General features: G+C 39.0%; 1 protein-coding gene across 1 annotated transcript in view; it reads right to left on the bottom strand.

Annotated features, from left to right (window-relative positions):
- Positions 1-5,315: 5,315 nt before the first annotated feature.
- LOC140162844 (uncharacterized) overlaps positions 5,316-13,486 on the bottom strand; it is a 35,305-nt gene continuing 27,134 nt past the window's right edge. Inside the window, exons 11-17 of the mRNA XM_072186155.1 lie at positions 13,285-13,317; positions 12,222-12,494; positions 11,347-11,394; positions 10,664-10,819; positions 9,564-9,643; positions 8,698-8,871; positions 5,316-5,935 (exon numbers count right to left, since the gene is read on the bottom strand). Coding sequence (XP_072042256.1) covers positions 5,905-5,935; positions 8,698-8,871; positions 9,564-9,643; positions 10,664-10,819; positions 11,347-11,394; positions 12,222-12,494; positions 13,285-13,317 — 795 coding nt within the window. The 3' untranslated portion in view covers positions 5,316-5,904. The remainder of the gene's footprint in view (positions 5,936-8,697; positions 8,872-9,563; positions 9,644-10,663; positions 10,820-11,346; positions 11,395-12,221; positions 12,495-13,284; positions 13,318-13,486) is intronic.

The following is a 13,486-nucleotide window of genomic DNA, read 5'->3' as shown; positions in this document are numbered from 1 at the left end:
TACAATACTCCCCTTTACAATGACACCTCATTTGAAACAATAACATTTTTCACGGCTGAGTACACGCCTTGTGAATGTAGTGATGTCTCAAACAGAATTTGCCAAATTGAGCATTATTCTGTGCAGCAAGCTGCTTATCCCATATCTTCACAATCTGGGACCTAATGCAATCCTCCCAAGATGACACCGCTTGCCCGTAGTCAACGACTACCTGCAGAATATGGGAGTAGAGCCAAATGGCCTGCCATCAGGCCAGACCCGGGGGCCAGACCTCAACCCGATTGAACACATGTGGGACCAGCTTGATCGTACTGTACGTGCCAGAGAAGCCCATATGCAACCACATTGCATGACCTGCGACAAGTCCTTGTTGAAGAATGGAATGCTAGGTCGGTGAGCAGCATGAGGAGAAGGTGCCTGACTATTGTGGCTGCCTGTGGCTTTTCCACCCGCTATTGAGGTTAGTGGCTAGCGTTGTTTGAGAACAGAATAATGGTCAATTTGGCAAATTCTGTTTGAGACACACTACATTCACAAGGCGTGTACTCAGCCGTGAAAAATGTTATTGTTTCAAATGGGGTGTCATTGTAAAGGGGAGTATTGTAGCTATCCATTAATATGCAACACGATATGAATGTCACAAATAATTTGAGATAGATGCTTGAAAAAACTTTCCAAACTTTTGTTGAGGAGTTTACAAGTGCGCAGCTTTGCCCAGCTCAGCTAGGAATCCCTCATTCAATGAGAGCTGTGGCTGCATGGGGAAGGCTGCACACTAGTAAAAAGGTATGGGCCCTTAAATTAATCAATTTAGTAGGGCCCCTTACCATGTATACAGACTTGTGCAATGAGCACTGCCTCATCAATGTAATGGTAAATCCCCCATTTTAGTTTATCGCTTGTGGAGGGCAAATAACTGATGGACTCTACAAAAATGTTGTACGCCAGATCCAAACTTCACAAAATGTAGACACTAAATATTTCAATAATTATGTTTATAGGCAGTTACAAATTTTTTTAAATACTAGTATTTTCTTTAATCTCGGGAGAAAAATATCATAATTAATGCATTAAATGCAAAGACTAACACCTATAATAACACCTTGTATAAAAATAATTCAATAATCACTCTGGCCTATAATATTTTGCAGTAAACCTTTGACGACAGCGTATTTTAGCACACATCGCGTATTTACTACATTGAAACGCACTTGTCTCTGATTGGCTGCTGAGGCGATCTGCTGTTGCTGACTGGAAATCTATGAATGAACTTTGCGCCGTATGCGTTGTTAGCGCTGACTTTGCAACATCATGGTAGTACATGCTCGTCAAAGGTTTCCTGCAAAATATTACATCTTATTCAGTGGCTGCACCATGGGGTGAGGATGTATTCCCCCATTACCCAAAGCGGAGCTTCTGCCCCCACCCCAAAAAAAGTTTTTAACAAAATGCAATTTTTCACCTACCCTAAAAATTGCTTTCCACTCCCCTCCCTCCCTGAAAAAAACCCCTTCCTGGTACTGCTACTGGCACTCTGCTATTCATCTACATGTACTGTAAAAGTCAATATTTTTGCGAGAAGATATTTTCGAGATTTTGTCAATTGTGCGAGAATTAAATTTCGCGGTTTTGATATTGATACAATAGAAACCTAATGCAAAAGGTTATTTTCGCGAGTTTTTATTTTCGCGATTTTATGTCCACTCACGAAATTTGCGAAAATAAAAACCTCACAAAAATTTCTACTTTTACAGTACATGTATCACAGTTTTTGGACTATTCCAGGTGAAATCCATACACCCCCCATGGAAGACATGACCTTAATCTTCCACACAGGGAGTGTGAATTTCAATTGGGTTACCTGAATGGGTGACTCCATTTGAAATACACACCCCCTGTGTGACAAATTAATGTCATGTCTTCCATATGGGGTGTATGACTTTCAACTGGAATAGCCCTTTTATGTCCACTCGCGAAATTCGCGAAAATAAAAACCTTACGAAAATTTCTACTTTTACAGTATTGGGGATGAAATCCAGTTCCGTCCAGTTTCTACACTTCAGTCTTTCAACCACAAATTAATGACATCCAAAATTGTTGGTTCTTATCGTTTTACTTTTTCTAGTGCAAGAAGAATATGTAACTAAATTTGTAAAATATAATGCAATTTATATGATCGTCAACTTGGGAATTGGTATTCTTTATCACAAGTGACAATTAAATGGATGCAATGGGGTACAAAATTTTTTGAAAATTATCGGGAAGCTGTGAATCCCTCTACTTGGGGAAGTTTTAGAGACTAAGGAAATTGATTACTGTCGTTAGTTGCTCACATAAAATTCAGGTGTAGCTCTATGTTTTCCCACATTATTGCATCTAATTGGGCCATTCGTGATGAAATCCATTACAGACATGACCCTTAATCTTGCATACACGGGGTGTAGATTTCAAAATGGAGTCACCCATTCAACTTACCCCATTCACACTCCTTGTATGGAAGATTAAAATCATGACTTTCATGTGGGTGGCATATATGTATCTCAACTGGAATAGCCCATCATTAAGCTCATTGCAAGTTTTAACGGAGCGATTGCCGAATAGGGTGCAACTCTACTAGTCTTATTACATGACTATCCCACCCCAACCCTAAACTCCGTAAACGAGGACTGGACTCAAGTCTAGCAAGTTGCACCCTATTCGGTAATCGTACCATTTTAACAGCATCGATAAGCTTCAAATTCACCAGGGAAAGATTACACTCTCTATGTCCCATTTCATTAAAGAAGACCTATAATTGCACCAGTAATCGTATACTTACCCCAACCCAATTTTGTGTACTGTTCATTATGAATATAATATTTACTCATACCGTAGTTCCTGCAATAAATGCCCAGGTCAGGGGCATGCAATTTTTTTGAAAGAGGGGCATTTATTTGGGGCTAATTTCCAATGAAAAAAACATGTAAGTTAAACTGTATAGATAGGCTCACTTCCTGGTTCAAAATGGTTGCCGACGTAATCACTTTGATCATAGGAACATTTGTGCATCGTCATGCAAAAATGTGATTTATTAGGTTCTTTAAATGGAAATTCTATTATAATTTGGCACTGAACTGGATGGAAGTTTACAAGAAGTTTTGTCCATGTGACCAGTTTGATATAGCATCAAAATTTCTGCATTTCCGTCACTTTTTCATGGACAATATTCTGGGGGGTGGGCATTTATTAGAGGAAATATGGTATGCAAACATGTTGTATACAAATTCAATTCCCTTCCTTCCATGAAACAACAACCCAACAATGACAGCTTCCACTTGATACATGCCACAACTATTCATATGCACAGTACTTACGCAGGCAAATTTCTTAAACAAAAATATATTAAATTTTTTTCATTTCTTTGTTTGCAATGACAAAATAAAGTGTAAACATCAATAGAACTCACAAAATAACACTAATTATTTACTGTCCATTTGGAAAAAAATAAATCAATTTAAATCTTTTATCAAGTGCGCAACTAAACATGAAAATATCTTTGAACCAAGAAGTAAATTTTGTTATTAAGTATCAAGTTTTAACCAACCGATCATCCTCAGCTTTAACAGAAACTGCATTTCGCCTATTCCATTTCAAATACATATACCTAGGGAAGTATACCCAATCTTCCAGACAGGGTGTAGATTTCAAATGGAGTCAACCATTTAGGTAACTCAATTTGAAATTCACACTTCCTGTGTGGGAGAAAGGTCATGTCTTCCATAGGGGGTGTAAGGATTTCAAGATGGATTTCAACTGGAATAGAGGTTATCCATTTTACACATGTGTGACTTCTAACAAAAGGCGCTGATTCCCGTAGTACTCCTCATTCAAACCAATTCAATGCACGACCTCGGAGTTACCTGGCTTACTTTGGCGGGCTATTTTGAAGCAGTCATGGTTGCACATGCAGGTACTTCTTTTGAAAGTCCTAAACAATGTATAGCAGTCACTGATAGGATATGCAATTTATAGAACACAGATAACCTCTGTAGTCCATTTGAGTTTGATCTTTTGATTTAGTTGGCTATTCAGCAAAGGTTGTCCAAAATCATGCAAACTGCTACACAAGACTTGCAGCAATGATGGCATTACATGAAAAGCTGCAAACAGGCTATTCCTGTTGAAATCTATATGCCCCCTATGGAAGACATGACATTAATCTGCCACACCAGGGGGCGTAGATTTCAAAAATTGACACACCTCATTCAGGTAACCCTATTTGAAATTCACACTCCCTTTGTGGAAGATTAAGGTCATGTCTTCCATAGGGGGTGTATGGATGATTTCAACTGGGATAGCCCATTTTCACTGTGCTAAAATCGCACCAAAAGTCTCAAAGTGAGCACTGGTCTTATGGGAATTATTCAAGGTCATCTAGGTCAATGTAACCTCTTCACCCAGTTCTCAAATATTTTGCCTTGACTACTGTAGCTACTTATTTGCCTACAGTAACCTCTTACACAAGCCCTCTACATCACTGCTATGGGTGTATTTTGGAGAAAGACCTCCACAATGTAGAGGAATATCTGATATATTAAAGCATCCTTTAACACTCAAGTTTACAACAAGAGGCTGCTCCTCTTCAAGAAACACCACACATAAAACCTTAGATTATTAATACACAGATTGGAATTTTCCATGCCTGTGCCCTCTAAGCGTACTAGAATTCAGCTGACGCCTTGGTACAGCGTACAGACCTGGCGACATCGCTTACTTTACGCGCGAAGTTTTTTTTGTGTACGCTCGCGCTGTTTGCACTATTTTTGAGTTTGCTCATGCGGTACCTGACTTAGCGTCGATCCCCTGAGGCAACATGCCATGTTTCCGCAGTATGCATAAAACATTCCAATATGTGGGAGACTGAAATTGTACAGTTAATCTCTTCCACAAACAACCTCTTGCACAAGCCATTTACAGTATTATTACCAGATTTGTCAACACACCCTTCACACCACTTCTGATAATCTGCAGCTACATGTCACTTAGGTCCAATTGGTAGTTTTTCCTGGGTTTTTTCCTGCATGAGCAGCTGGGTATGAGAGTTCATCAGAGATGTAAGTGAGGTAATGATCCACTTCCTGAAAATCATGCAGGCCGAAGGCGAGCAGCCGAGCCAAAGGCGAGGCGTGCAATGGGGGTCCATCACATTTTTTTTGCTCTTTTTATGACAAATTATCATCATCCAATTCCGAAAATGTAAAAAAAAAATAAAAAAAATCTTTTTTTTTTTACACTTCCGAATTTTTTTTGGGGAAGCCCCAGTTCGAATTCGGAAATTTCCGTAAGTCTTACATCTCTGGTTCATGCTTCACAATGACTTTCTGATCAGATCATCACTCCCTTACTCCGATCGACGTGAGCACCCAATCAATGAGCCATACGCTGGGCTTTGTGTTCCCTTCATGACGCGCTATCAGCCATCAGATTACCGGACTGTTCTTATGATTGTAATGCGATTGATTAATTAGCCAATCAGAACCCCACTACTGTGTTAACGCTGTGTATGCTCCAGTGCCAATCTTCTCTGGTACCAAGCCTTGTATCAAGTATGCCAGGACCAGGAGCTAAAATGAGCTCCGTATCCCAAAGATGGCTCCTGGTCCTATAGTGCCTTCTTAATACAGCCTTGTCTGGTACCAACTGTAGCCTGTCACCTCTCAAGATGTATTTCCTTGGATTCCCGGGCTCGGCAGCAGGTCCCTGCATATCGAATCTGGCCCAAGGACCAACATCTTGCCGGATCTGGCCCAAGGACCAACATCTACAAAGTTTCTTAAGTTGCATGGGCAGCCAGGTATAGCAAATGTTCTTACCGCCCACATGATCACATGTGCTATAGTAACTTCATATGGAGAATTTCATATATCATTCTTCTTCTAAAGTATGGCATGTCATGCTGTGGAGACAAAGAAAACAGACAGGATAAAATCAAAACAGTGGAAAAAATAAAAAAATTAATAAAATTTCTTTAAAAAAAAAGTTTTAAAAAAAGTAAAGAAAATTCTCTCTTATTCACAGTGAAGCTATGCAATTTGATAGATTGAAATATTATTTAAAATATGCAATTTGAATACTGGAAATCTATTCCAGAGGGAGTATGTGAATTAAATGGAACAGCCATTTCAGCTGGAGTATGTAAATTAAATGGAACAGCTATTTTGGGGCCATTATTTCAGAGGAAGTATGTAAATTAAATGGAACAGCCAATGGCCAATGGGTATGTAATTTAACTGGAACAGCCTAATTGATATCGGTTTCAACAACTCTTCCTATACCTTTGTACAGGAGCCAACCGTTGTTAAACCGTGATGAACCCACACTTTTACTGTCGCGTATACGCGAACGCGAGCGAGACTACGCGTTACGCGAGAGCGCGTAAAATTCGTCATGCCTGGAACCTTTGTGCGTATGCCAGCTTACAAGTTGAATTCAGTATTTTTCAGGTAGCGGCTAAACATTGCCGTTTTATTCTGTAGTTTTATTGCTGATAGGGGCCTATCAAAAGAGAAATCATCGAAGTTTTGTAAGGCTGAGTGGCAATGATTAACTGACATTCCTCGTAAAATAATCGTGAATTATACGATATTTAGCTTCTTTTAACTCGCGTCCGGCGCGTCTGCATGGTTTACTTCGCAAGTAAACCACGCAGACGACGCGGTCGCATCGTTGTTAAACGGTGATGAACAACGGTGAAACATGATTGAATCCCTAAATCAATATTGACGTCACAGATTCGATTTGTCACATGATCGTCAAACCTGTATTAGAAGGTGTCAGTTCTCAGGAACTGACACAAAAACGTAACATGGTAGTGATAATATGTGATGTGATCAAGCAAAATCAGTCGCAAGTCGGAAATATTGATTTTGAGGAAAGGAAGTACCTGAAATACAATAAGTGCTATAGGGAGCAGGTCAAACCCATGATCGAAAGTGTTTGCGGTGCAATATATTCATTGCACTATAGATGCTAGATGAAAATATTTTTTGAGAAAAATGAAATTCTGGAAAAGGGGCATCTCTGCATGTGGCTTTGTAATCCCTTGAGGTTGGTCAATGCCTGAGAAGCTAGTCTCAGGTCCAGCATACAGCATTTGAAATCCCAACTTATTATTATTATTTGATAACTATAAATTACTACGACTATGTATTTGGTTATCTAAAATGAATAGGTGAATACATCCCACACCCTCATATGGAGCCGTAAACCCCTCAAAGACAATGAATTTTGCATTGTTTTCCAAAATAAGTGGACTTCCCTGGAGCAGGGAGCGTGTGCTGATATGAGTAATGCGGGCTGCTCCCATTGGGATATTCCTGTTTATATCCATACACCCCCTATAGAAGACATGAACCAAATTTCCCACACAGGGAGTGTGAATTTCAAACAGGGTTACCTGAATTTGTAACTCCCATCCATTTGAAATCTATACCCCCTGTGCAGGAGATTAAGGTCATGTCTGGATTTCAACTGGACTAGCCCATTGTGTGTGCACAGGCATCCTCAGTGCTGCCCGCATTTCTCATATCAGAGCACTGCTCCATGCTCTTTTTTAATGTTAACACTGCTTTTAAAATTACTTTTAATGGCACAGGTCAAACAATGAAGGGCTATGCCTGAAATGTTGCATGCAGAAGTTACAGCTTTTCAAACTTTTTCACACTTGAAATGTACACTACCCCTGTGGAAGATGTTGGAAATATCTTCCACAGAGGGAGTATACAAATACAACATGTTTTGAGGGGAAGTAGTCAAACCTACTGTCCCGAGGTGTTGGATGATTTGACTACTTCCCGGCGCCAGCGGAGGGAAGTAGTCAAATCATCCAACACCGAGGGACCAGTAGTTTTGACTACTTCCCCTAAATGAAACATGTTGTATTTGTTTTACTATACCTCATAAATATCTTCACTATCACGGTAAAATCGTAAACAAAAGTCAAAACACACACTAGTCATGCTAGTCAACGTGCCGGCCGGCATGGTAAATAAGCTTAATATTTTGCTTACCTGATTTTATTGCAGGATTTCTGTTCAATCAATATTTACATTTTGACCTATATTATTCAAATTTTCTTTTGAACTTCCCATAAATAACATTTTGTTTCATAAAACGTCAAATTCGTGTGTTATTATCCATCGGTAGTCTCGGCAAAGTAACTGCAGCAAACGCCATTTTCACGATAAACGCATCTGCAGAATCGGCGTGTGTAGCATAATGCTACGTCTGAAGGAACGGTGACGTGCGGGGTCAAGACACCGTGTGGTAGTAGGGTGCGGAAGTTTTACTACTTCCCGCGTGCAGTAATTGCACATGCGCGGGAAGTAGTCAAAATATCAGTACTCGGACGCTAGCGCTATTAACCAATAAGATGTCTGGATTACCTAATAAATATTTATGAGGTATAGTAATAAGTTTTTCAAATGTAACTGGTCAGGGTTAATCATTTTGAAACCCATACTCCCCCTGTTTTATAGCTGTTCCTATATCTTCCACAACTGGAGTGAGTATTTCAAATGGAAGTTACCCAATCGTCTATTCTATTCAAAAATCACACTCCCTCTTTGGAAGACTTTAGCTAAATCTTCCACAGGGGTAGTGTGGATTTTAAATGGAATAGCCCAGTCTGTTTTTGAACTATTTCATCAAGTTCCTTACCTGAGTAAATGTAATCTCTGCGCCCCTTGTGATATATTCGCAAATTTGGAGGCAAACATACCGCAATCACTACCGTTAAGCTGCTGGGGGATATCTTTGGCTGTTGTATACGACCATCCGTTCATTTCGTACGGTGAACCTTTCTTGTCCTGATGTTCTGCTCTTAGATAATCTCTGAAAGAAATAATAAATGTTGCCAATTTAACAGCACTCTTCCAATATTTATTCCACTGCCACTGAGATACATCGGTCATTTCATATCAACACAGGCGCAATCATATAGCACAGCTCCTCTCTTATAATTATACCTACACAGCTCCCTATTACACCTGGGTGGGGTGAGACAAGCAAGGACCAAGTGCACAACATGATTGCACTGCAGAGACCCAACTACACAAACACAAGCTATGTCACTATTATGGGACAAAGCATTTACCGCTGCACCGCTGTACCCAAATAGATGACGAGGGGAAAATACATTGATATTGACAATTTTCAAAATTCCATGACTTTTCCAGACTCATGTACATGTAGGAACCCTGTGTAATAATTACCAATTAACCCCATTGGCACTACTGCCTTTCTAACAAAGCCCCTGGTTGGCTAACTACATGATAGAATCATCTCAGTAACCAATCAAAACAGAGCTATTAGATCTCACAGCAATTTCAAGCTTAATCCTCTACAGCCCTACTGACTATTCTTACCGTATCTCCGATTGGCTGAATACATGATATAACCCTCTTTGTAACCAATCAGATTATTTCTTAGAGATCGACAGTTTGACCAGTAGTGTCCATGGGTTTAAACCAGAGTTGAGTTGTGTGTCTTTGTTCATTGTGTGTATTTGTGGCCTAGTGACTTACCTTAAAGCCTCTAAGCACCTCCTATTGTGACTCCCCATTGAGTCATAGTATGTGATGGACTTTGAACGAAAATCTACAATCTGAAAGAAAGAACAATTTAAACATTTTAAAATTGTTATTGCTTAAAAGTTCATATTAAGTTATATCAATGCTACCATTTCTACAATAAAACTTATTCCTCTATCTCCTAGTTGCCATACTTACTGATATACACCAATACATTTATTAATGTACTGGTACACATATAAGATTTTTTAGCAAAAACATCAACTTATTTTGTCCAACAACCCCACTTCCCTATAGACGAATCCAAATCCACGCATTCCTACACCTGACTAGCAGCCTTTAGTTGGGTAGCCGTCGGCTACAATGCACCCAAAATGTGAAATGATTGGCCTTGGCGGAAATTTTAAACTGCATTCCATCACCCGCTTTTACACCTTCCATGAAAACACAGGTAGACAAAAGAATGATTCAAGTTTACAACACAATAGGCCCTATAGTTCCTTCGCAAAACACACAGCTTCTACATGGTCTATTCGCTGTTGAAGTGACATAATAATCGGATTAACTACACCATATCAAACGCTACAAATGGATGTACTTGCGAACAAAAGGACTATGTATATATGAATAGATGTGACGGGATTACCTGCGGATTTATCTCTATTGTATATATTATTCTATTAACCCTCCTATTCCTTGCATCTTCTCTAGGTGTTAGGCGGCTTTTGTTTGCACAATGGGGCACTCAAAACACCAGGTTGGTGCTAGCGGCTACCCAAAGATGGCCGACCAAATCCTGACCATGACTTGGCTCGTTGGATTTGTCTATATGATCCTGCCATACTTACTGACAAACACTAATGCATTTCTAAATAAACTGACACACAAATAAGATCTTAGTGAGGGCTGTCAGTCTTTCAGAAGCTTAGTCTTCAAAAAACTAATTTCTCACCCCCAACCCCACCCAGTTGTCACACTGACATGCACCAATTAATTCCCAAATGTACTCGTATAAAATCTTTAGCAATGACAACCATGGGTTTTCCAACTACCCCACTCCCTTTTATGATCACACAACTCGTAGTCATACTTACTGACATACACCAATGCATTCCTAAATGTACTGGTACACATATAAGATCTTTGGCAAAGATGTCGACTCGTTTTGTCCAACGTCGTAGCGAGGGCTGTCCGCCTTTCAGAAGTTTGGGGTAGAAGAACGTGTTGAAACAATGTACATTAGGGAACCCCTGCAAAACAAACAATGATAAATTAGTAATTTCCCAAAACTATTATAAAAGAAATTTAAAACAAGAAATTTAACATGTGCACACTATAAATTGGGCAAGTTTTCATTAATTATATTTAAGGGTACACAGTGACCCTTGTACATATTTTTTTCGTGGGTCGCCTCCAGCGGACACCTATTTGATGTCAAGTTTGACCTGCCTACTGTGGTCTGATAAATCTTATAATGCAAGATATGTTATTTACACATGCATAATTTGGCTCAAAAATTAACTGACACCACAGAAAAATCACAAAGGTTATACAATAATAAATGCATCAAACTTGATTCAAAAGTTATTTCAGAAATTGCTGAAAATTGCCTCCCACAAAAACTGCCTATTTGCACTGCCATACTCCCACACTTCAGGACTGAGTTTGATCCCAGCAATGACTCATATTTTGTTTTTCCTTTTCGTACAACTTCTATACCACAATCAGCTTGCTTCATTAGGCAACATAATTATTTAACTTGTTTAAATGAACTTACATCTTCTTGGCTTCTAGCCATAATGAGTTGCATATAGAAATTGATGACCTGAAAATAACAATGAATATAAAATGCATGACTTAGTGGAGTAGTAATGGTGATTAAAACAGTTGACAGGAGAGGTAAATAGTTGTAGGCTATATCTCATATCATATGTGATGTGTCATGTCAAAAGCAGACACTTTTGGGCAGGTTATCAATTTTGAGGTTTTTACATATCTTAAATATAGAGATATTTTGCTCCACAATGTCGTTTTCCCCAATGAAATCAGACATTCCTAAGCGAAGATATTGAGTTCGTAAGTTATGGTATTATAAAATTGGAAATTGAGATATCGGCCTTTAAAAATATTATTGACAATATTGAGAGTAGGAATTACCAAGAAAAATGTCTCAAAAAATACAAGATGCCAGTTATATTCTGGTTTGAAACTATCAGACAATATTCTAAACATTAATAACATCACAAATTCGCAACAAACCCAAATTGTGAAAAAATCTCCCCCGGGCAGATTTTTGGCTATTTCTCCATTTGCGATTCTGCCCAAAAGTGTCTGCTTTTGACATGACACGTCACATATGACATATCTGCCCGTTGGTTATTTTGGAAGTTGCAAATGCACTGTTTCAGTGGTAACTTGAGTCTGGGTGTCTAGTTGTTAATTTCAACCTCCTATATTCCGAAAGGCAAGTGATACACGTTTCTTTTATTGAAAACAACAACAGACACACATTTGAAAAAAAAATTATTTCAATTTTATTTTTCCAACTACATGAAATCCTGTTTTTCGTATTCTACCTCTGATTCTGTGAAATTTGTCTGTGATATGGGAAACTTATGGCTCTACATTAATGAACAAAAAACAAACACATACCTCATCATTAAGCCAATTAAGGCCATTCAAGGTCTGTATATCGTGTCTAGTAATCAATAATTTAAACCCTTCTAGTAAGGTTTCATTTGGTGGGTGCGGTACGAGGGCAGCATCAATCTCATCCTCCATCTCCGGCGTTAACTCTACCAGTTCCTCCTCCTCTTCCTCCAGCTCCTCAATCTCCTCGATGTCTTCTTCCTCTTCATCTTCGATGAAGATCGGGTCGTCGATGACGGCCTCCACTTTCTCAGAGATGGTCATCTGTTCTCGTATCTGTGAGAGACAAAAGGATGCAGTCGTGAAATGAGGACCCTACAGTACAAATTTCATTTGAATGAACAGCTGTCAACAGCGTGATGATTCTCCGTGTACACTATGTGATGAACGCCCATGCGTAACAGGGAAGTGAATTAAACCATGCCAACTCGCTCATGATTGGTTAGTATTTTCATTATTGTATCCAAATAAGGTCATGCGTTCGTGTTGTGCTGTGATATACAATCGCGGTCAGATCGCGTACAGCTGTTGACAGCTGTGTTCATTCAAATTTTTACCAGATCCACAAGGGGCAAAATTGGCAAAAAAGTGTTTTTGGTGATGAAATGATTTCGTAATCTATTAAAATTTTTGTTATAATTTTTTTCTTTTTGGAATTTGGTTGTTTTTGCCATTTTCGTAATGCTAATCTAAGAAGGCAATCCAGTTCAACTGGACATTTTGAGATGAACACAATGTGTTGAACATAATACCATCTTTACATTTAATCATTCTTAAATAAAGATGGTTTATTATTCAACACATTCTGTTTTACGAAGGACGTCACATCCAGACTTGATAATACCATCATTATTTCAAATTATTTCAATGCAAGAAGGTGGTTATCAATCGTGATTTTTGATGACTTAACTTATGGATGGCTTCAAATCCCAACTGTCGGTTGACAGCGGACACCGGCAGTTGAGCCTGGTTTCTATTGTTCAGAACAATACTGCCAGGGTCCCGCCAGCCAACCAGCGGTTGGGTGTTTGAAGCCATCCCTTGTTCCAATGAACACTGTACTTACCCTGTCTATAAGTTTGGATTGATCTCTTAATCTCTGCAAAAAATAAATTGTACAAAACAATGTTAGCAAAACTGTTTTGGTTTTTTTAATTTGAGTATTACTTAAATATTTTAAAACATGATCATCCCTACACACAACACCCCCGCCACACTGCACTCTCTAGAAAGAGCTCTTCAACATGGTTTATTAATCAAGTGTAGTC

The sequence above is a fragment of the Amphiura filiformis genome, chromosome 10, assembly GCF_039555335.1.
Source record: "Amphiura filiformis chromosome 10, Afil_fr2py, whole genome shotgun sequence".
NCBI classification, from domain to species: Eukaryota; Metazoa; Echinodermata; class Ophiuroidea; order Amphilepidida; family Amphiuridae; genus Amphiura; species Amphiura filiformis.
This window is presented reverse-complemented; position numbering and strand designations above follow the sequence as displayed.